The 25000-nt window shown below is 39.8% G+C and overlaps 1 protein-coding gene across 4 annotated transcripts; it reads left to right on the forward strand.

Annotated features, from left to right (window-relative positions):
* The first annotated feature begins 7346 nt into the window (after window positions 1-7346).
* Window positions 7347-23798, forward strand: LOC118223000 (cellular tumor antigen p53-like). Of its 4 annotated transcripts, none has more exons than XM_035409036.1 (11): window positions 7347-7475; window positions 15257-15382; window positions 15598-15658; window positions 15916-16122; window positions 19612-19798; window positions 19957-20069; window positions 20154-20263; window positions 20384-20505; window positions 21978-22072; window positions 22268-22371; window positions 22866-23798. In XM_035409036.1, the coding sequence occupies exons 2-11, from the start codon at window positions 15315-15317 to the stop codon at window positions 22960-22962; spliced, it is 1164 nt and encodes a 387-aa protein (XP_035264927.1). In that variant the 5' UTR covers window positions 7347-7475; window positions 15257-15314; the 3' UTR covers window positions 22963-23798. The 4 variants fall into 4 exon arrangements, with proteins under 4 accessions (XP_035264927.1, XP_035264925.1, XP_035264923.1 ...); XM_035409034.1 differs by lacking the exon at window positions 7347-7475 and adding an exon at window positions 7516-7637; XM_035409032.1 differs by lacking the exon at window positions 7347-7475 and adding an exon at window positions 14150-14249.
* Window positions 23799-25000: the final 1202 nt, after the last annotated feature.

Genomic DNA, 25000 nt, shown 5'->3' on the forward strand with positions numbered 1-25000 from the left:
ATTGACAAAAGAATCAGCAAGCCCGTAGAATTAGAACTCCCTAGGTCGCAACTTGTGTAGGCCTACCCTTCTGTCCTGCTCCGTTGTCTGTTATTTCGTGGAGATGCACTTTCAGTGTTTGTAAGGTTCATAACGCATTTTGACAGGCTTATCTGCAGGTAGGAATCCTCTTTGCTGAAAAAAATTGGCAAAAGTTGGTAAAAACAGTTGTGAGATTAAAAAATTGTATTGTGACATTGAACATTTCATTTTGCCTTGGTGCTCACTATCTCCAAAACTGAGCTCATGTCTGTGTAAAAACAAATATAAATATGTTTGTTAAATAATTTTTTAAAAATTTTATTTAACCTTTTTTCACCCAGGGTATGTTCGCTGAGCACGGGTGCTCTTTTGCAGAAACGCCCTGCTATAAAATAGAAAATTTTATTGTCATTTTTGATAACAAGTAGTATACTGTCATTATGAGATGTCTGTCCACCTGCTCTTTATCAGTCTTAGACACTGTACCAGTAACTATGTGAAGAAGTGTGCAGGTTTTTCAGTGCAAACATATCTTAAGATTTTAAATTTTGATAAAGTTGGCATTTAAAAAATAACAAAAATGAGCAAGACAAATATCTGTAAATGGTCTTAATGTATAAATTAGGGGCAGGGCAGTATCTAACTGGTGAAGAATAGGATTTCTAGCAAATCCTTTTGAAATATAGTATTTGATTAAATTTGGCAAAATTATGACAGAAAGCCTGGAAAGTATTCCTTGAAGTGCATGATGAACATGTCTGCTCATGTGTATTCCACACAGCTCCTGGTCCAGGCCATGATACTGTCACGTCTGGACTACTGCAACTCCCTCCTGGCTGGCCTCCCAGCATCAGCCACCAGACCCCTTCAGCTCATCCAGAATGCAGCAGCACGTCTGGTTTACAACCTCCCTCGTGACTCCCACGTCACTCCCCTCCTCATCTCCCTCCACTGGCTACCAGTGCAAGCTCGCATCCGGTTTAAGACACTGGTGCTTGCTTTCCAAGCAGTCAAGGGGTCAGCTCCTGGTTATCTGCAGAAGATGATCAGACCCTACAAGCCGGCCAGATCGCTCCGATCGGCTACTACAGGGCGGCTGATTCCTCCCCCTACACGAGCAGCAACAAGGTCTCGACTCTTTGCAGTTCTGGCCCCACGATGGTGGAACGATCTTCCAGTGGAGGTCAGAACAGCAGAGTGTCTGAGCACCTTCAAACGGAAACTCAAGACGCACCTCTTCTCTGTATACCTCTCTCCTCTTCCCTAAACCCTCTCCCATAACTATTAAAAAAAAAAAAAAAAAAAAAAAAAAAAAAAAAAAAAAAAAAAAAAAAAAAAAAAACTTTTTGGTTCAGACTATCTTGTTTCTCCTTACTGTATGCTACTATAGTAAAGGCTTTTTATCTGCATTTTATTCAATGGACTTAAGTGGACTTGATCCTGAGTTTGGTTACACTGTTGTAAGTCGCTCTGGATAAGAGCGTCAGCTAAATGCCTATAATGTAATGTAATGTAATATACCAATACTCTGAGGGCATCAGGATTGTTTTGTGATGGGGCATGACATTTGACCTTTAATACATTTTAATGGAGAGCTCATTATACCTGAAAAATGATGTATAATGTGTAATGTACAATTTTAAATGAGCAAACTGACTTCAGATCTTTGGTCATTAAATTATACTGTTATTGTTCTCATTGACAAAATTTGACAGGAAACAAACACATTGCATATATCCACACCCTATGACAATAGAAGCTGGATGAACACTTTAAAACATATTTTATATGTGACATGGAAATGTGTTATGGAAGGGCAGCATGTTACATCCAAGCCCAGTGTGGAGCACCAACCTGAGTAAGTCTCAGTTGGTATGCGCCCACACACACATGCATATGAGGGACCCAGAAGTGGTGGAATGGGTCTGGAGCGCAGCCAGAGTGAGCAGAGGGAAGGGTGGGGTGGGGGACATCTGAGTGCCAAAGCCAGTGCTCACCAGTCGAGGCTGTGACTCAACACTTCTGGCCATCGTCAGCTCTGGGCCCGCTTGGCTGGCTATTGTCTGCCTGTTCGTCAGTCATAAATCCCCTGCTATTTCAGAACACATGCCAAAACGGTCACCCGCTCAACTGATCCACCACTGTTTGCCTTCAGCCCCACCCCTCCCTGATTCCATATGAAAAAGATTAATCCTACTCCAAGGCAACAGGTGCTCCTCAGTGGTGGAATGTACCATTTGGTCACTCAGAAGGGGAATGTGGAGAAACTTCAAGCAGGGGAGGGGACTTTAGGGTAGGATTAGAGGGATATTTTTAGATAATGGCAGTGGTTAGAGGGGAAAACTTAAAATTTTAATGGAAAAATGCCTGCTCTAGGCTTTTCGTCCTGCTCAGCTCGTACATCCCCTCCTTACTCCATTTGCTCCTTTGCTCAGTTCCCCATTCCTTTCATGCGCTAATCTGAGATGCTGATTGAGAAAGAGGGCCTGAACCTGACACCAGCTCCCAAAGCCAGGGCCCCAGTCAAAGTCATGTGTGTGGCTCACACTAAATGGAGAGAAACTCAATCCGCATAGAACAGTGCCCTGGGCCTCAAGTGCAGGACCCAGAGAAGCACCCAGTGTCAGCCTTCGTGCAGGTCATTATTACCTACTAAAAAAGCAAAACAAAAACAAAAACATATTACTATTAAGCTACATTGTAAAGCCTCATAATGCAAGAAAATATAAGTTTGTTAAGCACCAGCACCGACAGCCTTCATTGGATACATTCTATTTAGCTATATTAAACAGCTATTTCTGATTATTTCTATGATCCTTTCAGAAAACACAACTTGGAAAAAAATCACAGAACTAAGGACCATATGAACTGAGTCTTTGCTGAACAGCATATGATACATTTTTATTTAAGTACTTACTTGTGTGGCATTATTGCACTATTTTGAGTTTGAAAGTGACTGAGCAACACATTTGCCTCATGAAAAATCTTTTATATCCACTTCATTTTAAGTCCATCAACCAGTACTCTGCCCTATGAATGTATCATAATGAACTCAGTGCAGTTACAGTACCTTTTCCGAGACAGGAGGTTATAGCATGGTGTGAATGACAGGTAAGAGAACAGGGTTAATATAAGATGTTTATTCGAAGGGCTTTGCATTTATTTTACCTGCAAATTGCTTTAGAGACTAGTGCTGTAAGTTCCCAGAAGTGATACCCCTATCACAGTATTTCCCCTCTGTAGGCCATAGACTAGTAATTGGAGAGTGTGGCTCCAAGAAAACAAAAATGGGCATCAGTAGGATATGCTATGAGCGAGGCCACCAGTGACCTACAGTGATTTATGTCATCACTTGTTATCCTCCAGGGATCCTGTAGGCACTAGAATGACAGAGTCTAGTGACTAATTATACAAATGAATGACTTACTGTGATGCTTATGTAAATAATTAGTGGGCTTAACATTGAAAGGGGGACAGTGAAAGCATGGAAAGTGAACATGGAAAATGGCCACATTATGAAAAGCATGACTTTTCAGTGAATAAGTGCATGCAACAGTATCCTCCTGAGACACTGGATGGATTAACTTTATTTAGCACAACTTGCAATTTAACAATAAATCACTCAAAGAAAATAACAGTAGACTGGCAATCAAAACAAACGAAGATCAAGTAAGGTCAGAGATCAACACTAAGGGGGAATCATCTGTCAGTAGGTGAAAAGACAGCCTTAAGCAGTGGTTGGAAGTCCTTCAGAATTTAACAGAAGTGTGGATAAACTAAATTATGTGCATTTTTAAATATGCTGGCAATAAAAAGGAGGGGCAGTTCATCAGCTACACATATTTGACAGTATTATGTTTCATAGACCATTGCTTTGCATAAAACCAAAGAACTGATCCAAACAACAGACAGCAAGCTCAGTCAGTTATGGCACTATGCCGTGGTGCATGGATGAGCCTCACAGTCTAGGATCACACCCAGACCACACCAGCGCCACAGTGATGCACAATTGGTTACTGCATCGCCGATGGTATGGGAGGATTCAGTGATCTATTGCTATCTAGTGACCCCTGCTGGTCGATAGGGTGCCGGAGTGCTGCATGTTAAAGCCACGTATTAACCTTTGACTCCATTCTAGGCAAGCTTAGCTATAGAATTCAGTGCAAAAAGAAGCACACTGGCGACACCACGTTCCTCTGATGTCTACACTCCCAAATAGGCACTCTCCCAAAGTGGGGTTCGTGCATGAACGCAGCTGGGGTTCCAGACCATTCCAAATTATAGAGGGAACTGGACATGCACGGTCCCATGTTGGGCATCAAATGTGGTCATGGACAATTCAACAAATGGATCTTCCTTCACAAATGATACCAATTTTTTGCACAAGAAATGGACACTGCAGTGTTACTGGGTGAATTCTAGGATACAGCTGAAGAAAGATTCCCAAAATTTACTCAAAAGGCAAAAAATGAATTGTCTTTTGTAACCAATTCTGTCAGTGCAGAAAGATGAAATGAACACGGGCTGCATGTAAACATCATTGCCAACACAACCATCTTCTGGCCTTAATTAGTGGCAATTGCTTTTCCAAGGCTAGATGATTGGCACAGTCTAGTAATTATTTGATGTGTGGCTTCACAAAAGGCTATCGACCACTTTTTGGCAGAGGGCCAAAATACATGCAAGAAAACAAATGAGACGAGCTGTGGGACTGGCTATGAGGGACTTACCAATGTGAACCACTTTTGTGAAGTACAGAACCTTCCAATTTGTTCTAACAATTCAGTGATGGACAGATTATATAGCACTTAGCATAATAAGGTGCCTAGGTTTCTGGTTTTTGCAGAAATAGAAAATACAAGTTTCACTGTGTACAGTGTTCGCATTATTTTAGCTGACATGATAAGAAACAACGATAGTTTGATGTGGACGATGACAGAAACACAATCTGTGTTGGAGAGCCAATTCGCCCTGAAAGGTCGGGTTGTCCTTTTTGGCACCAGCTGCGTAATGGCAGGAGAGAGAGACTTCAGAAACGTGGCTGGCACACACAGACCCACGCATAACCCTCCTGCACTCAAGAGAGACAAGTACCCTCAGAGACTCGCTCAGCATGAACCATTCTTGTCCTTGTGAAATATTACTAATGCCAACTCCTCTTATTCTTCAATCTGAAAGGGCTCCCCTGAGAGCAGTAATATTGTCAGTGTAATCACCGGTATTCCAGTGTAAGTCACATGGGCTCATGCAAACACACAGACCATGTGACTGGTCAAACAGGTGACAAAGTGAGTCAGATGGAGTGAATGTTCTCCCTGTGACCAAGATAGCAAGATAAAGGCCTTACTGTAGACTGAGCTTGTAGACAAGTTTTTAACTCGTATGCATTACAGTTTAGAGCTTACATTAAGGTCACATTTCAGCAGGTCACTTTTGCATGATATATATTTTGTCCTTTAGTTGAAGTGTTATAGGTCGAAATTAAATCATAATTGTGCAAAATACTACTACTGCATAGTGGTGTTTTATGCAGTCATAAAGAAAATTTGGAATGACGGACTAGGCCGCCCCCTTCAGGTGACAAATATATTTAATTTCAGACAAGGTCGTCGTGGCAAGCACAATCATACGTTACATCGTGGTCCTTGCCCTCATCAAAAGAAAGGTTAAAATTTGATAAGTTAAAACTTCTCATTTGACCAAACAGACAATCAAATCGATCCAGCCCAGGGATAAAAACTTAGGCAGCCAGGGAAGCTCAAGCTCCTGAAAGGTACAATGCAAAACCAACTTCTTTGATAAATACAGGACTATGAAACAGGAAGTGTTACTGCATAGTTGCTATTGTTTTTTTTGGGGGGGGGGGGGAGGTGGTGGTTAACTAATCATGGCAAATGATACATAAAGACAGGACCTACTCTACAAGATCTGTTTACAAAAAAGTTTTTGTAATTACACATTTTATAATAACTGCCTCTCGCCCAATGCACGCTGGGATCGTCTCCAGGACCCCCTGTGACCCTGACTAGGATAAGTAGGTATAGATAATGGATGGATAGCTGGGACATATTTTGTAAATCATACATTCATGAATGACTGGATTTTACCTTGCGAATTACATTTCATTATTCTCATTTAATGATCATTTGTTAAACAGCACAGTTTTCTGCATTTTTGTTCCCTTTTTTCTAGAATTGAGGAACTAATCTAATGATGGAAACTACAACGAACACAGAGACCATGTAAAAGTAGGGGGAGGAGGGATGTGACGTCTTACTTCTAATGCTCACCCTCGCAACAGGGTTCTGATTGGCTGTAGCACAGTCTAACTGTTGCTTCTTTTTATATGTGTGACATTGACTCATTTCCATTCTCTCATTGTCTGTTTGTTCTAGTCATTTCAAAGAAAGCAAAATGGGAATAACAAAACCAGGCAGCTCACCAACAGATATTATCAGGTTAAAAATAAACAGACAATAGCCATGAGATCTTGCAGAGAAAAAATTACCAGGTGCTTGGAATGTAAAAACAGTTTTACATTCTCCAGATTTGCTCAACTTCCCCCCAACTCTCTTTTCTTCTCTATTTCTACATGCACACACACGCATGCGCACATACACACACACTGACATCGTCATACAAGTGAACATCACCCAAGTACTGCATACATAATAAGTATGGGAAATAAACAGTGCAAGACTGTGTCAAATAAATTAATTATGAGTAATTACACAGCACATATATATGCTGTCATGGAATATTTCAAGTCTTTTATCAGTGTTAAGTCCCACTCATTCATTTTATTTGTTGAAAAGTTAGAGAAAAGCCGACCTTTAAGAAACAGCTGGTCCATTGTTTCAACTGCATTGGGTCACATCCGATGTGTGTGTGTATGCATGTGTGTGTGTGTGTGTGTATTTGCGCGCGTTTGTCCTCCTCCTTCCTCCTGTTCTCTCATTTCTTATCTAATAAGTTGGCGCCGCAGATGGCAGATGCCTCGGTGTGTTGACCAAAACAAATTCCTCGTATGTGCAAATGTACTTGGCAATAAAATACGATTCTGATTCTGATTCTGATTCTGATTGTGTGCAAGCAAGATGAGCTGAAATAAAGGAGAAAGCTGAAAAAAGACAACATGAACAGAATTCAGTGAGAAAGATAAGAGCTGGTGACAGGGAGAGGGAGGGGAAGAGAGACAGCACTTAAGGGATGTGGTGGAGTACATTTGAATACCTGCCAGGCGGGGAAAATAGCGCGGGCGGAAGTTGACAGTGCTGCTCGAGCCAGTATGAGAGAAGAGCGCGGGAGAAAAAAATTAAGAACACATTAGTCAGCACTCCTGTGATGCTAGTCTTTTCAAGCAACTGTGAAACTGCATAAGGGACTGGGGGAAAAAACAGCTAGAGGAATGAGTTAAATGAGCAGAAGATCAAGGAATTGGAATATCTCTATGGGTGCGTGACATTTTAAATTAGAAACCAGCTGTCAGCATGAATGAATCAGCTCTCTGAACTGGAATCGAAAGGGCTGCAATGACGGGTCCATCTTGAGCTGTTGGTTTGTTTATTTTCTTTTCCGTATTCTCTCGGAGACAGGACCTACATTTGAAATCTCTGGTAATGCTAATTTATTCTCTTAATTATACGATACCTACTGCCAAACACTTTCTACTTCCCCCCTCTTTCTTAGTCTCCTAACTTTTAATGGCTGATACTTGTACTGATACTGATATGTGTTGTCATTGATTTGGGGGACACTGGGGCCACAGAAAGGCATATTTGGCGCCTTGTTAGACCCCTAGGCTTTTCATCCATTTTCATTGGTTGATGAAGGCGGCATTTTCGTTAATTTTCCTGACGTTTTTCCCTCTTATTTGGTACCCCCCTCCGCCCACCCCAATTTATGACAACCTCCGCTTCCGGTTTTTATTTAACATAGATGGAGGGGCAATCGCCCCGTTTTGGGTGTCCGAAATTCCGAGCCATGGATTCGGATTCAACACTGTTATTTACAGGTCCCTTAAATTTTGAGTTGGGAGAAGGTCCACCTTCAGAGCGCAGCCTTCTAAGGTTGGTTATGCCATCTTAGATCTTAACTGCTTCTATTCAGCCTGCATTACCATACTTTCGTATTTTTAATTTCCGAGTTCCGAATTATATGAGGTATATTTTTCAGTTTAGTTAATGTTCCTGAAGTTAAAATGGTGTGCTTTGTCTGTAGTATTATATTGCCAAGGAAGAGGGCTCTGTTTAGCTGTGTGCCAATAACATGTGCTTGATGGCAGTTAGTGGAGAAATTATTTGCATTATCACAGCATCGTATTTTTATTTAAAACACATTGTTTTTCCTTCAAAAGAATGACCCTGTGCTGTTTCCATTTATAGAAAAATCATTTAGTGGGTTCTATTTTTCATACGGGCCTACATACGTAGCAAATGTATTATGAGTTCAGAGAGAAGGGCGCCATTTCATAGGTCTGTGTGAGAGAGAGACAGGTTAGGTGATCTAAGGAAATTATGGACAGGGCATTTTGAAGAATATTTTTACATTTTTATTTAAAAAAACAACGATATACATTTTTTAATTTACTTTCACTGTTAGTGCCATTTGCTGCTGTGTTAAACAGCCCTGTCTTTCATAGTATGAAAATATGTATGATATTTAGAAGTGATTTTTGATTCGTTTTTATTAATATTTGTTATGAGTGAACAGTTGAACATAGTATCGCGAATAATTTAAAACTGTACATTGGCTCAGTTTATTTGTTATGAAATTTTATAAAAGAAGATCAATTTGGTTTCAATATCATTTACACTTTATGGAATGTGTTTTACCTATTTAAACAAAACTGGTGTTTTTCATCAAGGAAATCGGTTAATGACCAGTATAAAATATAAAAATAAACATTATTATGAAATTACATTTATTTACCATTATACTGTAATGGATATACGTCACATCTTTTTCAAATGGCATTCCGGAAGCTTTCAGTGGAGGCCATTTTGTAATGCTCCATTAAACCTTGCAGTTATTATATTGTGAATTTAAAGTCATATTAAACTAAAGTGACTGTATTCACAGAGCACGTTCGGCCCTCTCACCTGTTACACGTTCCATCCTTATGAGGTGTATTAACTATTTATCACTAACTATTAGTTTAAAAACATTTTAAAATCCTGAGCAGGTAATGTGCTTCACAATACAAATCACTTTTTTTTTTTTTCAGCAGGCCATTTTACTGCCATTTCATACTCGATCAGTGTTTCTCAGTCTTTTATTAAGGCCAACTTAAATCTATTTTCCCTTTTATCATGGCCTACCTCTTCAGAAAACATTCATATGTAAACATTGCATGCAACATTAAATAAACTGAAGCAGTATATTTCAAAATATATCTAATATATAATTAACTCAGATTAGGTTTAGAATGAAGCTTAAATAAATTCTCTTGCATGCTCAACTGAGATAACATGCCAAAACAGGAGACTGACAAGTTTGTTTTCAACATAGCCCTTACAAAACAGTTGAGAATTTCAGGCCAGAGATAGAATTTCAGGCCAGAGATAGAATTGTGTTAGTTGTGCTAAAGCTGTTGTTAATTGACAAATTTTATTTAGCTTTTTATACACACATCTTCCGGAAAACATTAGTCCAAAAAATAACCAACAGAACATATATAGTATATATAGCTCAATGAATTTAATGGAATAAAACAAGTAAAATAAATCATAAATCATGATTTTATTTATTTAATGAAATTTTTTGTCTAAAGATTTGAAACCATTCAGTGTGACAAATATGCAATAATAGAGGAAATCAGGAAGGGGGAAAATACTTTTTCACAACACTGTAACCTACTATGTAAACATTTTCATACGTGCACAATTTGTGGTAAAAATAAATGATAGACTCGACACATGCTTTATATCTATTTTATAATACACCGCAAAGGTAGTACTGTATTTCAGGAAATTAGAGGATTGTGTGAGTGATTTATAAAATGTGTAAGATGGAATTACATTCTGGAGAGCAGCCTATGCGAAAACAGTCAATCTGGAAGTGTGATAATGAGTGTATGTATCCTAATATCATAAATTGTGGTCTGATGTGAAAAATTGCTCTCTGTATTGTGGTTATATGGACAGAAGTGGTAGATTTCACAATGAGTATGAGTACAAAGCAGAGCAAACGAGAACATAAATAGAGAAAAGTCTGGTTTTTCCACACATCCAAATTAACCCAAATATGAACAGGGATTTTCGACATTGATTGCATTAAACCTCCCTGGGTCTTTGATGATTACATAATAGACATACACCTAATTACAGCCTCTTTCTGTGTAGGTTGCAATGAGGTGTATTTTGAAAATATCTGTTTGGAAGTTTGCTATTTATGCAGTTTTTTATGCAGTGAAATGCACCAGAATGAATGGTTTTCAATGGAGGCAATATGGTGGCATACATCACATGACTACAATAGGGTATATCAAAAGGCCATTAAAATATTTAACTTTTGTCATACAGGAGGCCTACCACCACTCCATGTGTAGCCAAACACCTGCAGAGTAGACCACCAATCCCTATCAGGTTGGGGAGAAATTTATGTATGCCATATATGAATATCCAGTCCAAGTTTGTGCATTTTGATGACGGACACAGAATTGAAACAATTTGGAATATATGAACTGTAGAGGATACATTACAATATTTAAATTGTGCATTTCAGAATACATGTTGGAAAATATAAATTCAAAATGCAAAATTCATTGTCAACTAAACTAGCTGTTTATTTTACCCTGTAACATAGCCTAATGTACATACAAAATACAAATTACAATTATTTGAATTGAAAACATTACACCAATTCTTACTGCGGTTTAAAAAAATTATTTCAGTTTTTTCAGTCAGAGAATTTACATACGTAGCCTACGTGTTTCGGGAGGGGAGGGATTTTTTGTACGATTTATTAAATTGTATTGTAACTGTTAAGAGCTTATTATATTTTGCTGTACAGAGTTCACATTTGTGTTTGGGCACTTTATTTATTTATTTTTACTATGGCTATGCCTCCATCTGAAAATAAAGTCTGTATGGCACTTTTCGCATCAATCTGTACCAGCGACAGAGATAATGAACAGAATGCAATTTACTGCAATTTTTGGCAGTATGAGCTCAGTTAACCTTTATGCTAACAGACTATAACCGTTATGCTAACAGAATTATTTGGAGGATAACATGATCACATACAAATTTTCAATATACGTTAAGGGCTTTAAAATCATTGGTGCCTGATATCCAAAATGCCCTTATTTCTAAACAAAATGATTTTCATCAATTTCAATTAAAGTAAGTAGGCCTAACTGTTAACTTTAACTGTTAGTATAAAAGTAATGATAGGCAACCTATCTGTGGCGCAGTTTCTCCTTCCTCCTCCTCCTTTTTTTAAAGAAGATTTTTTTTTTATGTTAATGTTTTCATTAGGTAGGCTATCTAAACTAACGTTAGCTGGGTGAATGCTCATGCTTGCTAAATGCTTGCTAATGCAAAAAATGTTGATAACTTTGCAGTCTTGGTTAGGGCAGAGGACACGTTCTTTGAAGAAACGGTGCATTACAACAAGATTTAGAAAAACCAAAAATATTTGAATATTTCAGTAGCTGGCACAGATATGGTCGCACGACTGTCCTTCCAATTATGTTCCCGTTCAGGCACTGTCCTCCATGTTCTGCTCTACATAAGCTGGCTACAAGCTACTGGAAGGGGGGGGGGGGGGGGGGTGTCAGCTGACGCAGCATAAGGAAAGTTGGCTGTACGTCACTTTGACATTTACAAGAAAAAATAAAAATAAAACGAATACAAAACTATAGTGTGTAAATACCGAAAATTATTTTTCCCATACAATTCATTGCATGGGAAACACTCTGCAGCCAAACCCACAGAGGGTCGAAGGAATACCTTTCATATGTGGCTTTGACATGTAGTCCAATGGCGCCCTATTGACGAGCAGTGAGGGTAGCTAGGGAGCGATGAACGCGGACACCTAACCGACAGAACCCTCCCATACCCTGGGCGACACAATAGCCAACTACACATCGGCTTATTGAGCTACTGCCCACAGTTAGCACTGGCACAGTCTGGAGTCAATCTGATGTTGTGAGGCTCATCCATAAACCACAACGTGGTGTCTTGACTGAATGTGCTTTCCAGCATTAAATTATTTCAGCGTTAGTATATGTTTTGATTGGCCCAGACAGTTTTTCTTAGCAATGAAGAATAGTTTAAATATTTACAGACATTTCTGTTAGTGGGTCAGCTTTACACCGATTGCTATTGGGGCATTTGGGGGTTTGTTGTTTAAAGCAAAATATGTTCCAAGTAACCCCAAAAAGCAATATGTACAGTGACATTTTTTCCCCAAATGTTATAGGCTGTATTTGAACAAATTCATACATTTTTATTGCATTTATTCAAAATAATAAACATTAATATTGGAAATAAATATTGTTATTTCCATCTCAGGTTGCATATACAATAGGAAATGGTTCCAACCAAAAAAATATTTTCTAAAAATTAAAAAAATATATATTTTTAAGAATAATTGGGTAATACAGACTATGCACATACAACCTCTGAAGGTATGTGACTGTACAGGCTACTTTTGAGTTACTTCACGTGTATTTTCTTGCTTTAGATCACAAACACCAAAAGCCTCAATACCAGCCATGTAAAGCTGGTAAGTCATCAGAAACTTCTGTAACCAACTCATATATTCTTCATTGCACACAAAAACTGGGACAATTGAATACTTACAGTAAAATGTGAAATATATTTATAAAAACTCTAGAAATATTGCTCTAAGCTCTGAACAACTATTAGAATGAAAAATGCTTAAACAGTGGTTAAGTGGCCATTATCTTATATGTTGACAGTACAAATTCATGGCTTTGATTTCTTAGGCTAGGGATTTTAAACTCCTGGCAACATTACTACCAACTAGAAATTTCAGCCAAGGCAGGTTAATGTAACAACCCAAAAACAAACTCTCTTTTATGTACCACAACACTAAAGCAGTCAAAATAAAACCAGAAATGGCTGCAACATAGTTCTGAATTGTCTGAATAAGTCAAACTGCCAGCTGGCTTCTTACAACAAACTAATGACATAGGAAACTCAAATACTGCCATTTCACCTCTCGCCATTATTATTCTTCAGTTTTAATGGCGGTCACATCCATTCAGTGAGTTTTACGGCCACCTACTGAAGGTGTTAGGAGATTGTTTAAATCATGTAATCAGTTCAGATATTTGCAAGAATGAGAATATCCTTTTGAATACTGTGCTTCAAGAGGGAGTGATGAAAACTGATTGAAGGTCCCTGTTGGTAATTCCTTCTTCTTTAAGTTATTTACACAGTCTTTGTCTCTCCTGTGAATTTTGCCAGTTGGGTGTTTTTTCATTAGCCGTAATGATGAATTTAACTTTGTATGGCCTAGCCTTAACCTGCTTACTATAAACTCTTCTTTCCAGTTCCTTACTAATGATTTGATAATTCCAACTGTCCTTTGAATGTGATATAAGTGTCAAACTTTTGTACCCTTATTCTATCTCACCTGCTACTGTTTCTTAATTTGATGCCAGATTAATACTTTTGCCTCTTCTTTACTAACGGGAATCACTAAACCTATAATCTTCCTATTTAAACTTCCATTGACAAATTTGTCCACCCTTTCATTTCCCTCAATCCCCACATGACCCATGATCCACGAAAACTGACCATAAATACCAAGTTTGTTAATTCTAAACAATGAGTGTAATATTTCATATATGTCCTCTCTGCATCTAGATGAAAAGGATTTAAACAACATAGCTGCACTTGAATCTGAACCTGTAACCTGTTTTATTGGCGGTACTTCCCCTATTATCCACTGTAATGCAAGGGGAACTGCCTTAATTTCTGTTGTATTTATTGCAACATGGTCTGAATTTTCTGAACTCACTCTGCTATCAAATTCAAGCACATAAAACCACAGAACTGTTTAAGAACGCGCACCCTGTCCGGTTGAGGTTTTGAGTTGAGACCTGTAATTACGCGCTCTTCGTTCATTTGATTTTCGTGCCTGTGATTGGCGAGTATTTGTGAGCACCTGACAAATCACCTTTGAACTCTAGATGGCTCCTCCTACAAATTTTCGGGGAATTCCGAAATTTAGACAGGGAACTTTTTCTAAAGGTAAAATATGCGAAATGTTTCGTTCTGTACTCGTTTACCTCGATCTTTAAAAGTATGTTTGACATCTACTACTTAAGTGCAGAGAGAGCTCAGAAATGTATCAAATTTCGGAAACAGAGGTGACCTAGAGAGGTATAGCTATCCGACAATATCTTAACTAATGGGTAGTTAAGGTCGGTAAAACAGACGATCTCGATAATTGGGTCTTGATTGAGGCTTTAAAAGTGGATATTAAAGAATGTGGCGTTAGGTCTCGTTCAGGGAATACTGGAGAAATTTTAACCGTAGCAAACCCGCGGCGTGGAGTTTAGCTGAGATTTTCAATGGGAAGCTCATTAGCTGTCTTGCTTATCGACACTTTTCTTAGGCTTATATTTGTATAGAGCGTTGATCATTTCCGTGTCTTCGTAATATTGTACAGATATGAGTGATTACATATACTTGAGTTTCTCGGAAGGTGTCCTCATGTCTTTTGTGTGTTGCTTTGCTGAATCCCCGAAATGCACTTTTTCTAAACGTCAGGTGCTGTTTTTAATCGCATACATTTGGACTTCAAACATTAATTTATTTTTTTTATAATCAGTTAGGACACTTCCAATAGTATGTGATGAAAATAATAAATTTGTTGTGTTGCAGATTTTTTTGGTATCTCAAGCGGCAAAGGCTGCATCTGTCTGATAATGGTGTTACCAGACTGTTTTAATTAATATGAGATCTGTAGGGCTAGCCCCAGTGCAGTGTTCAGGTTCACACTCAGATTGATGTGCATTACTGTTGCATTTCTATTCCTAACAACCTCCCTGCTTTGTCTGTTCTCTCCCTTGTGCAAGCAAGGGAGAGAACAGGCAACCACCTTCTGCCTCTTGTGCTCAGTTGTTCTGCTTCAGCTCAGACGAGTGAAGTTTGTCCAAATCTCGTGCTTCTCAGCTTAACTCATTTGAACTCCTCATGGAGGTTCTGCAGTTATTTTCTAACCTTAGCCTCTGCCCTGTCCTTCGCTCCTTTAGCTTTGCATGGTGCATCTGTCCAGAGAGCGTGTGCCTGAGTGAAAGGCAGAAAGGAGAAATGACTGAGCAGGAGGCCGAGTCCCTTCCCCTGAGCCAGGAGTCATTTCAGGAGTTATGGAAGATGATGTAAGTTTGTGGCACTAGAGGGAACCCAACACCACTTCCCTGTTGCACAGGCAGGGGTGACTGCCCTCTCTGAGGTGCCTGTTGAATTAATGAAACGGCAAAGAGTCCTGCAAGGACAACAAAGCTGATGGTCTGCCATTCACCTTAAAGTGCTGTTGATCTCCTGCTTCTGATAATTTGTTTTTCGAAATTAATACACATCTTCTTTTCCTTAGGTGTCCTCCAGCCACCATCCACGAACCTTTGAGTGTGAATGATGGTTGGCACCTGGAGAGTGTAAGTTTGCCTGAATAGCCATTAATACCTCGACGTGTGTGTGTGTGTGCGTGCGTGCCTGACTAGCCATTAATACCTCAACGTGTGTGTGCGTGCGTGCCTGTATCTGTGTTTGAACATAATAATAGGGCCACCACTCTTGCATTCTCTTTGGCCTGGGCTGGGGTTGGGGTCAATGCGCTATCATCTAATCGTAATGCCAGGATACATTTATACCAAGTATATAATATCTGTGGAAATATTATGTCTTTATGTAGCTTTTGTCGGAGACTCCTCTACAGGAGAGCATTGATGCTGGGGTTTTTGACTTGCCCACAACCCTGCCGCCACAGCCATCTGTATCTGCTTTTAATGGCGATGCTGCCCTCAGCTCAACTGTGCCATCCACAACTGACTACCCGGGAGTGCTGGGTTTCCAGCTACGCTTTCTGAAGTCTGGCACTGCCAAGTCTGTCACATGCACGGTAAGTCCAACATCAGCCTGCGTACGCCACCCTGTGTTCACGCGCAAATGCACATACACACGTGCTTTCAATCCCGTATGTCACTGAGTGGCTTATTGTGCTGCACAAACTGCCCTTTTAATCTCAAAAATGCATTTATTTAAATGCTCGATAAAACAAATGATGATAGATGCTTCTGGACTGAGTGTCAGAAAGCTGATTTTAAGCCAAACTGGGTGTTCTTGTTTATAGCTGTGTATTATGTGTAGCTGTTGAATAATTTAAAAAGACTAATGACACGAAATATCGGCATCAGCAGCTCCTGAATGTACTCTGATTGAATCAGGAGACGGAAAACTGGATTGGGACACCCCTAGTACCATATGCTGGGGCCTGTCTATGTCACATTCAATATATAACACTGCGTTATATTTGGTTATTTCATTTGCTTATTTGATAATTTTGTAATTGCACTTTAATTTGATTTGTTAACATCAAAAATATTTACATATATATATATATATATAATATGACATGGCAGGAGCCGGCCGAAACCTTGTGGAAGAGGCTTTAAGAAAACAGTTTTGTGCGGACTTCTGGAGTTTTTATTAAAGTCTCCTCTTTTATTAATGGCATTCACTTTGCTTGTTGGAAGCACGATTTCATAGTGTACGCCAGTAGTGGGCATCAGTACCCTTCACAGATAGAGAAGGAAGTCCCATTTATTTGCTTTCTTGGGATCAATGCTCTCCATGACGAAATATTTCAAAAGTGATTACTGAACCTCTGCTACAGTGTCATCCACAGTGTGCACACAAAGGCCACATGGTCATCATGGTGTTTCTGAAATATTAGGGGTGGCCATTTGGCTGAATTTCTCATTTTTTACACGTTGGGATGTTGGGTTAATACTGTTTAAATGTGCCATTACATGATGGTAATTACCATTGCGTAATTATCATAAAAACATAAATATAGGTTCAAATTCTTCATTGTTGTATGTTTAATGCCCAGTTGTCTTTGAGCATTATTTGGCACCTAACTTGATAGAAAAAGCGATTTTTCATTATTATGATATCAATTCTGTATCTATTGAACTCTTTTGTAATTGTGTAGTAGGCCTACCTGCAGAGAACTAAAACAATTTGAGATGTTGAGAGAGGTGAAAAACTTGCATGAAAATATCGGGGAAGATATTGTATACATGTATACATTTTAGATGTTTGTAAAGAAAGATTTAAACATGTTTTTATGAACATGTGACTTTTTTGGCAAAGTTATTTGTTGTAGGCTATATCTTGAGATTCTCTTTCATCTATGGAGATTAGGTGAAATCTTTTTTTTTATCATACTATGTATTGTCTTTAGAGATTCTTGCATTTTGCAGCAGGCTCGATCCCCTTTTTAAAAACATCAGCAACACCTGAACAGAGCATCTTTCACACATAGTATTTACAGGGTAAACCACTGCATATCTTTTGTACTCTGTTGCCAGTCACCATGAGCATTAGACACACATTGATGTATGATATAAAGATAAGTTGTTAAAATGAATTAATTACTTTCTTTGATGGTGTCAAAAATCCAAAGATTGAGAGGGGTTCCCCTAAGCTGTTTTCCACTGTTGCTATGAAGCGATGTGTAGTCTTGTGATGGTAATAGTAGAGCAGCAAATGCAGCTTGGTGGGTGTGGGGGTGTGGGGGTGCTAGTAATGAGACACCGCTAGAGGGAATGTAAAAATCTGAAAAAAGATTTTATTTTACTGGTGTGATGCTCGTATCTGTATGGAGTAAGGTACTGGCTTTTGTTCATCCAGCTCTTATGTTTTCTCGGTGGTAATTTGTGATTCATGATTCGAAAACTTGACGAGGCGTGTCCATTAGCTACAGTATAGAAAATCCTCCAAAGACTAGTTTTTGAGGCACCCCTACGTGAGGTGGTACAAAGCAAAACCATGCTTTTTCATATGTGCTTTCTGTATGACATGGATGGTAGCGTAACAGCGTTTTGCTGCTAAATGAGTAGTGTAAATGAGCAGTGTTTTTACCTACCCCATAGGCAGAAAGAGCATGGAATACTGTGTGACTGGGAGGGGCGGCACACCTCCATAATTACATGTAACTGAAGTGAGTTCATGTAGTAATGTATAAAAGGTATGGGGGGAGTTGTGGGACTCTGCCATTGCCATTGTTTGAAGAGATTTTGTGTTTCTCGATGAGGACAGAGTTAAGAGTGCTGCCCTCCCACTGTATAAACTGTTGGATTGCCTTTATTCCCGTCTTTCATTCTGGGTCTTCTTTGCCTAAATTCCTGTTTGTGTGTGGGTCCTGACTCTTGGTATGAGAAAGGAAGCTGGATAAGTGCACCTAATCAGGATTTTTATGGAAAAACTGTGCTAATATTGAACCACCCATAAGCACCTGAAACTTTGGAATGGAAAAAAGGTATGTTTTTGCTTTAGTTACCTTTAGTTGCTTATTTTCTGTTATGCAGGAGAAAGATTCTCTTAACCTGGACTAATCTATAGAGGTCCAGGGTATAATGCTCTTATTTATCAGTCCATAGAATTCTACTGGTTGTATTTGATACATTAATGAATGATAACGCACTCAAAATGTTCCTCAACATATTTAAATTCATACACACTCGCACTTGCTTTTAGTCTGTCTGCCTGTGGTCTGGTCTAAGACATGCCACGACTTGTTCTCTGTGGGTAGGATGGGGGGAGGGGAATGTGTAGTTTTGCTCTGCACTAGCTGGGGAAATCTGAGCAGATTGTGATCCTGCCGCATGTCTAAAGGCACAAAATATACTGACTGGAAAAAAATTTACAATGCTAAAGGAATAAGCACTGATGCAGAATGGAAGAAAGGACTTATGTTCTGTGAGAGGGTACAGTCTACACACAGGTATAAATGCCATCTGCTGGATATTAATAACATGATATCAATTAGAGTTCTCAAAGTCAGCCCGAAGCCCATCGGGCGCTGAACCTGGGTCGAATTCAGACCAAGAATTTACAGTATGATAATTGATTTGGGTTGGGTCGGACTTAGTAAAATACACATGATGTTGGGCCAAGCCACGCTTGGGCTTCAACTTGCTCGGACTGGGTCGGGTCAGGCTTGATTTTTCAGGCCCCTTGAGAACTGTAATATCAATATCAATCAGCTTGATGTGTTTAATGAAAAGGCTGCATTAAGTCTTATTAATTAAAGTAAGCTGAGATGTTTGTGTAGAAAATGTTGATGTCTCCTAATGGTCAAGCTCTTCACTGTTTTCTTCATAATACTAAATACAGTGGTCTATGAATGATGATTCCATTTTCCTTCATGTGTACTAACTTCATTGAATTGTATTGATTTAGTCCTTTGGATTGTGCTTTTGCATTGGTGATTTAAAAGTAGTTCAAGGGGATGCAGTTTCACTATCATGTGACTGCCTGCCTACGGCAAGCTGTCACATGATAGTCAAACTACATCCCCTTGAAACCCCTCTTTCCTCTGCAGTTTTCCCCAGATCTAAACAAGCTGTTCTGCCAGCTGGATAAAACCTGCCCAGTTCAGATACAGGTGGATCGCCCCCCTCCGCCGGCCGCAGTGATCCGAGCGACCTCTGTGTTTAAGAAGGCTGAACATGTGGCCTCTCTGGTGCACCGGTGCCCACACCATGAGAAGGCCTCTGAGCACAGCGAAGGTGAGGCCCCTTCACTGAGCCACGTGTAGTGGCACACGGGTGTCTGTTGTGACTGGGTGCCTTACCCAGTGGATAGAAAGCAGACTGTGGGGGAAAAAATTCAGCTCTCATGGAGGTCTTGTGCTTGTCCCCCCCCCCCCCGCCCCCCATTGCCCCAGGTACAGCCCCCCCAAATCACCTGATCCAGGTGGAGGGCTGCCAACGGGCCCACTACATGGAGGACGCCAACACCAAGAGGCACAGTGTTGTAGTTCCATATGAGGCCCCCCAGGTCAGCCATTTGTCCCACCCCACCCGCCTCCACCCCTTCTGTGCCGCACTAGACAACTGACCTGATTTCTCTGTCTGTCTGCAGTGTGGCTCGGAGTGCACCACGGTGCTGTACAAATACATGTGCAACTCTAGCTGCATGGGTGGAATGAACCGCCGGCCGATTCTAACCATTATCACACTGGAGACGGAAGGGTGAGTATGTCTGTCCTGTTTGTTTGTCACACTCCATGCAGTGTTTTTGGGTGGTTCCTCCATGTGCTTTGAAAACACATTTCACACATTTGTGCTGCATCTCATCCTCTTCCTCTCCAGGGGAGAGCTCCTGGGCCGCCGCTGCTTTGAGGTGCGCGTGTGCGCCTGCCCTGGGCGAGACCGCAAGAACGAGGAGGACAACTTCTTCAATCGGCAGGAAAAGAGCAGCGGGACCAAACGCAGTAAGAGCGGGAAAGGGGTGTGAGTCATGGGGGGGGGGGGCGGGTTTGAGGCATTTGTTTGTGGTTTGGGTTATGAGGACAGAATGACTGCTCCCATTAAGGGAGGAGACTGTGGTCATTTGAAAAGCTGTGCTGTTGTGCAGAAATGGAAGCGAGAACCTCTGGACCTGAATGAAATGGTGTAGTTTTTTGAACATATTTTAAATCATCTGCTGTGGAAGGTATGAGAGTTTTTCTCATTGACACATATTGTTGTAATGTTTTTTTCTTCAAGAGCTTCTCCTGTGCTGTTTTTTCTGTTTTTTTTTCCCCCCAGCAAATTTCCTGTTTATAGTCTGCCACCCAGACTTAGATTCTGCTAGTGACCTTTCAATGAGTTAAGACTCTGAAATTGGTCCTTTGAACTTGACAATTTGTTCCTTATGAAGGGGTTGGGATTGGATTACATGCATACATACAATAGTGGTTCCCAAGTTGTACAGGATGGCTATCGTGAGTCTCTGGGTTTTTAAAATTTTTTATCAGTAGGCATAAAGCATTCCTATCAGTCGTTTCTTTTCATAAAATAAATGTACACAGTGCACATCCAGGTCCTGCGGTACGAGTAAACAGGAAGGGGCTGTAAAATGCGACATAGTTCATCATATTGGGGAAGTCCTGACCTTTAGCTTCACCCACAGGTGTTGTATTTCCTGTTACTGTTTGTGTTATTAGAGTACTGCACACATGTTCTTTCATCAGTCAGTATAACTTTATTTACATAGCACCATTCACACAAGTAAATGCAGTTAGAAGTGCTTTCTATCTAAATGCAAATGTGATTGAGAACAAGCAATGTACAACAAGAAAAAAGTAAATTTAAGGTTAAAATAATAAAATGGATAAAATAAGTAAATAAAAATAAAAATTCCCAGATTTAAAAAAATAATTTTCTAGTGCTTCCTGCCTGTACTGATATTGTTGGCATGGCTTAATTTGGTATGGGGTGTAATGGGATCCCTGTGTCCTTCTAGTGTCACTAACGTATTTGAACACTACATGCATAGGCTGCATTTCACATGTCTTTGGTGTAAGGTCGTGTAAACCATTTTGCCTCCTGAATCCTTATCTGAATTCTACCCGAACCACTTGGATATTGGCTCTGTTATCTTGGGTTTTGTTACGGCTCAGATAGCAATCGAAGTGGAAAGACATCCGTATGTCACAAGCTGCATTTTAGCTGGCAAGCTAACACAAACCGAAATGGGTTAGAATATTATTAAATAAGTAATATATTCTAAATGTACACCTGAACAAAATACTGGAAAAATCAGAGAAATGCCTGATATGCCGGCGAAGTAAGTTCATGCTTCAAGTCCATGGAGTCTTTGTGCTCAACACTGTCTCCCATTGGAAAACTGGCTTGTGCTGTAACAATGAGATGATATGTCACGACATCCTCATTATGATCCTGCGCCTCTTGCCCCTTTCAGGCTTCAAGGAGGTATCTCCGACTGCCCCCCAAACAGAGGCGAACAAGAAAAGCAAATCAAGCTCCAGCTCTGAGGAGGAGATTTTCACACTGCAGGTGAAGCCTGTTTAAGGCTGTGGCCTTGTGTGCTTTGTGTGTTTGAGTGCTGGTTTCCCAGCTTGTGCTGTGACATACATGTGCCGTGTCAGTACATTTGGTGTGAAACCGGTTGCATATACGTACATCACTGATGTTGTCAGAACCTGTGTGTGGTTGGTATGTAGTCCAATTCTGCCTCTTCATGCCTTTCAGATCCGTGGGAGGGAGCGCTACGACCATCTTAAGAAGATAAATGACAGCTTTGAACTGCTGGATTTGATTCCACCTGCAGAGCTGGACAAATACCGGCAAGAACTGTGAGTAATACATAAGTCAGTCTTAAAAATTATTTCATAAATTATTTTATATTCAGATGTCAAATCTTTTTTCTATTACTTTTTGCTTAATAAGACCGAAAGATTGCCAATGAGGTGAGTTTTACTTATTTCAAGACTTGCCAGTAGGATGACAATTATACTTGATGACAATTATACCAAAACACCTGAAGACCGACTTTTGTGCAGTGAGAGTGCTATCAAATCAGTGCGCCTTCAAAGTGAGAGAAAATGTCCATATTAATTCCATGGTTATTGATGCATGGTATTCCTGAAAAAAATTGATTTTGAAAAGCACTGATGACACACCCTTCCCTTCACATTTTCTTTCCCAGTCTCACACTCACTTTACCATCCTTTACACACCCTTTCATTTCCATCCCTACAGACAGTGACCTTCCCTGTCCCTCCTTTCCTCTCCTCCTGACAATGACCTCAAACAATGTCTTGAACCTTATCTTCTGGCTTCGTCGCAGAAACGCCCAGAATGTGAGCAAGGAGGAGCGTGAAGATGTTCAACCAAGAAAAGGGAAGAAGCTGCTGAAGAAGGGGGAGAAAAGTGACTCTGATTGAGAGCACCCCCCACCCCTGTTGGTACTTTTCACTGCCTTTTTATAGTTCTGCTTTATTGCAGGAAACCAAGCTGCTATACTTTCACTACCAAGTTGCCTGACATAAGCTGCAGCTGCTTTGTATGTTTGAGTTTCATTAGGCTGCAATGCTGTAGAATACATTTAGTTATCCCAGTTACATTATGCTTTTGCTTCTATAGTAGTGTTCTTTGCTGTATATGTTTCTCTGGTACCAGTTTTACAATATTTGCAGAACCAGTGTATTGGAATAACTTTTCAGGAATTTTCGTGTTTTTTTTATACATGTACAATACATTTTCTATCTTGCATGTTTATACCTTTTATAATTACCTTAGCATATGCTTATACACACACGCACACACTCAATTGAATAATTCGGCCACTAATTTGAGTTATGCTTTAGGTAAAATAAACAAATAAATATATTGTAGAAACAAATAAAGATTCTTTGTAGACCAGAGAAGACTGGGTTTTTATTTCCTTTGTATACTTTTCAGTTATGGTTTCATTTCATTTAGACTATTTACTAGTGACGTTAATGAATCCTTTCTTCCGTGATTAAAGCTCGGAAATGGTTTATTCCAGTTTTATAATTTTTTGCTCCTCTGTTATTGTATGGTACCCTGCCGTTTTACTATGTCTGCATCTAACAGCCTTTGTCAGGAAAGGAAAACTGTATAGCTTACAGTAGTGAAGACTAAGATTCCTTACACTTTCATTATGTGATCTGTGGGGCTTAAGTAAGATGTGCAGTTTGTATGTAAATATTCATATGAAATGCTTTTTGGGGTGAAGGCATTTCATGTCCAAAGGCATTTCAAAACTCAAAAAACACAGGCACAATTGGGATTATTAATTAATTACAGGAGAAATAGGGTAATTGCTGGGTAATGGTTGATCATACCCAGGAAGCTTAAAATGGACCCTATCAAAGAAAATGACAGCAATTCAGTTAGAGGGGGATGGTATGTGTTCACCTGGAAAACATGATCAGAGCAGACTAGCTGGAGACTGTGCTAATGCCCTCTCACAACGAAAAGGTCAGATTGTGGGAGTTTCAAAAGGCATGTGAAATACAAGAATGTTGTGAATAACAATGATTAGAAACTCCCAAATACAACTACCGTATTTACATGGCCAATTATGCCTCACACCTTCGATTTTCTCTAGTGCTAGTATTCTCGCAACGCTAGTATTTGTGTGTGAAACAAAACATTACCAGATTAAGGAGAAAACACAAATATGTATATATAATCTGTATAAATAAAGTATGAATATCTGCATCTGTCTCTATAAAGTATTGATGCCTGCGAAAAGTCACTCTATATGAGGGTGAGTCTGGTACCCTCACATTTTAGGAACTTGGATACTGTCGGATACTGAACTGCTTATGCAAATTTGTAAAGCTAATTACATGGGGAAAATCCCCAGCATGCAATTACTGTAGTAATTTCAAATTCAAGTGTTTTGTTCCATTCGCCTGGATTTGCTTACAGTTCTTCAGCCAGGAGGTAGAACTAATTGGTGAAATCAGCTGTTCATGGGTGGAAGAAATGCATAGCAGGGCCTTAACTTCCTTTCCACCTCTGAGCGGGACTGAGGGCACCACCATCAGCAAGACTGGCTACATTCACACAGATAAATATTTCAAAGGTGGCAGACCACACACAAACCCTACCGAAGCAAAATACTGTTAGTATAGCCTACAGTCCCTCTAGAGCACACCAAGCCTTCATAACAAATAAACTCCCAGTGCTTGGGGGCTGCCACACATTCATGCATCTCTGACCAGCCCCAGACAATACTGAAGTTGGGTTGCTAATGAAGAATCACTTTGATGGGGCAAGCTGTACACAGATAAACAGTTAAAGGACCCCATTAGCTATTCAGCAGTTAAACCGTGCACCCAAGTCAGCCCTCTGCCAGATACGGCCCACTAACAAACTGAACTGCGACCATAGATGAACAGGAGATGACTCATAGAATCAGCCAACCCTGCAAGACTATGTGGACCACTC

The sequence above is a fragment of the Anguilla anguilla genome, chromosome 3, assembly GCF_013347855.1.
Source record: "Anguilla anguilla isolate fAngAng1 chromosome 3, fAngAng1.pri, whole genome shotgun sequence".
Classification (NCBI taxonomy): Eukaryota; Metazoa; Chordata; class Actinopteri; order Anguilliformes; family Anguillidae; genus Anguilla; species Anguilla anguilla.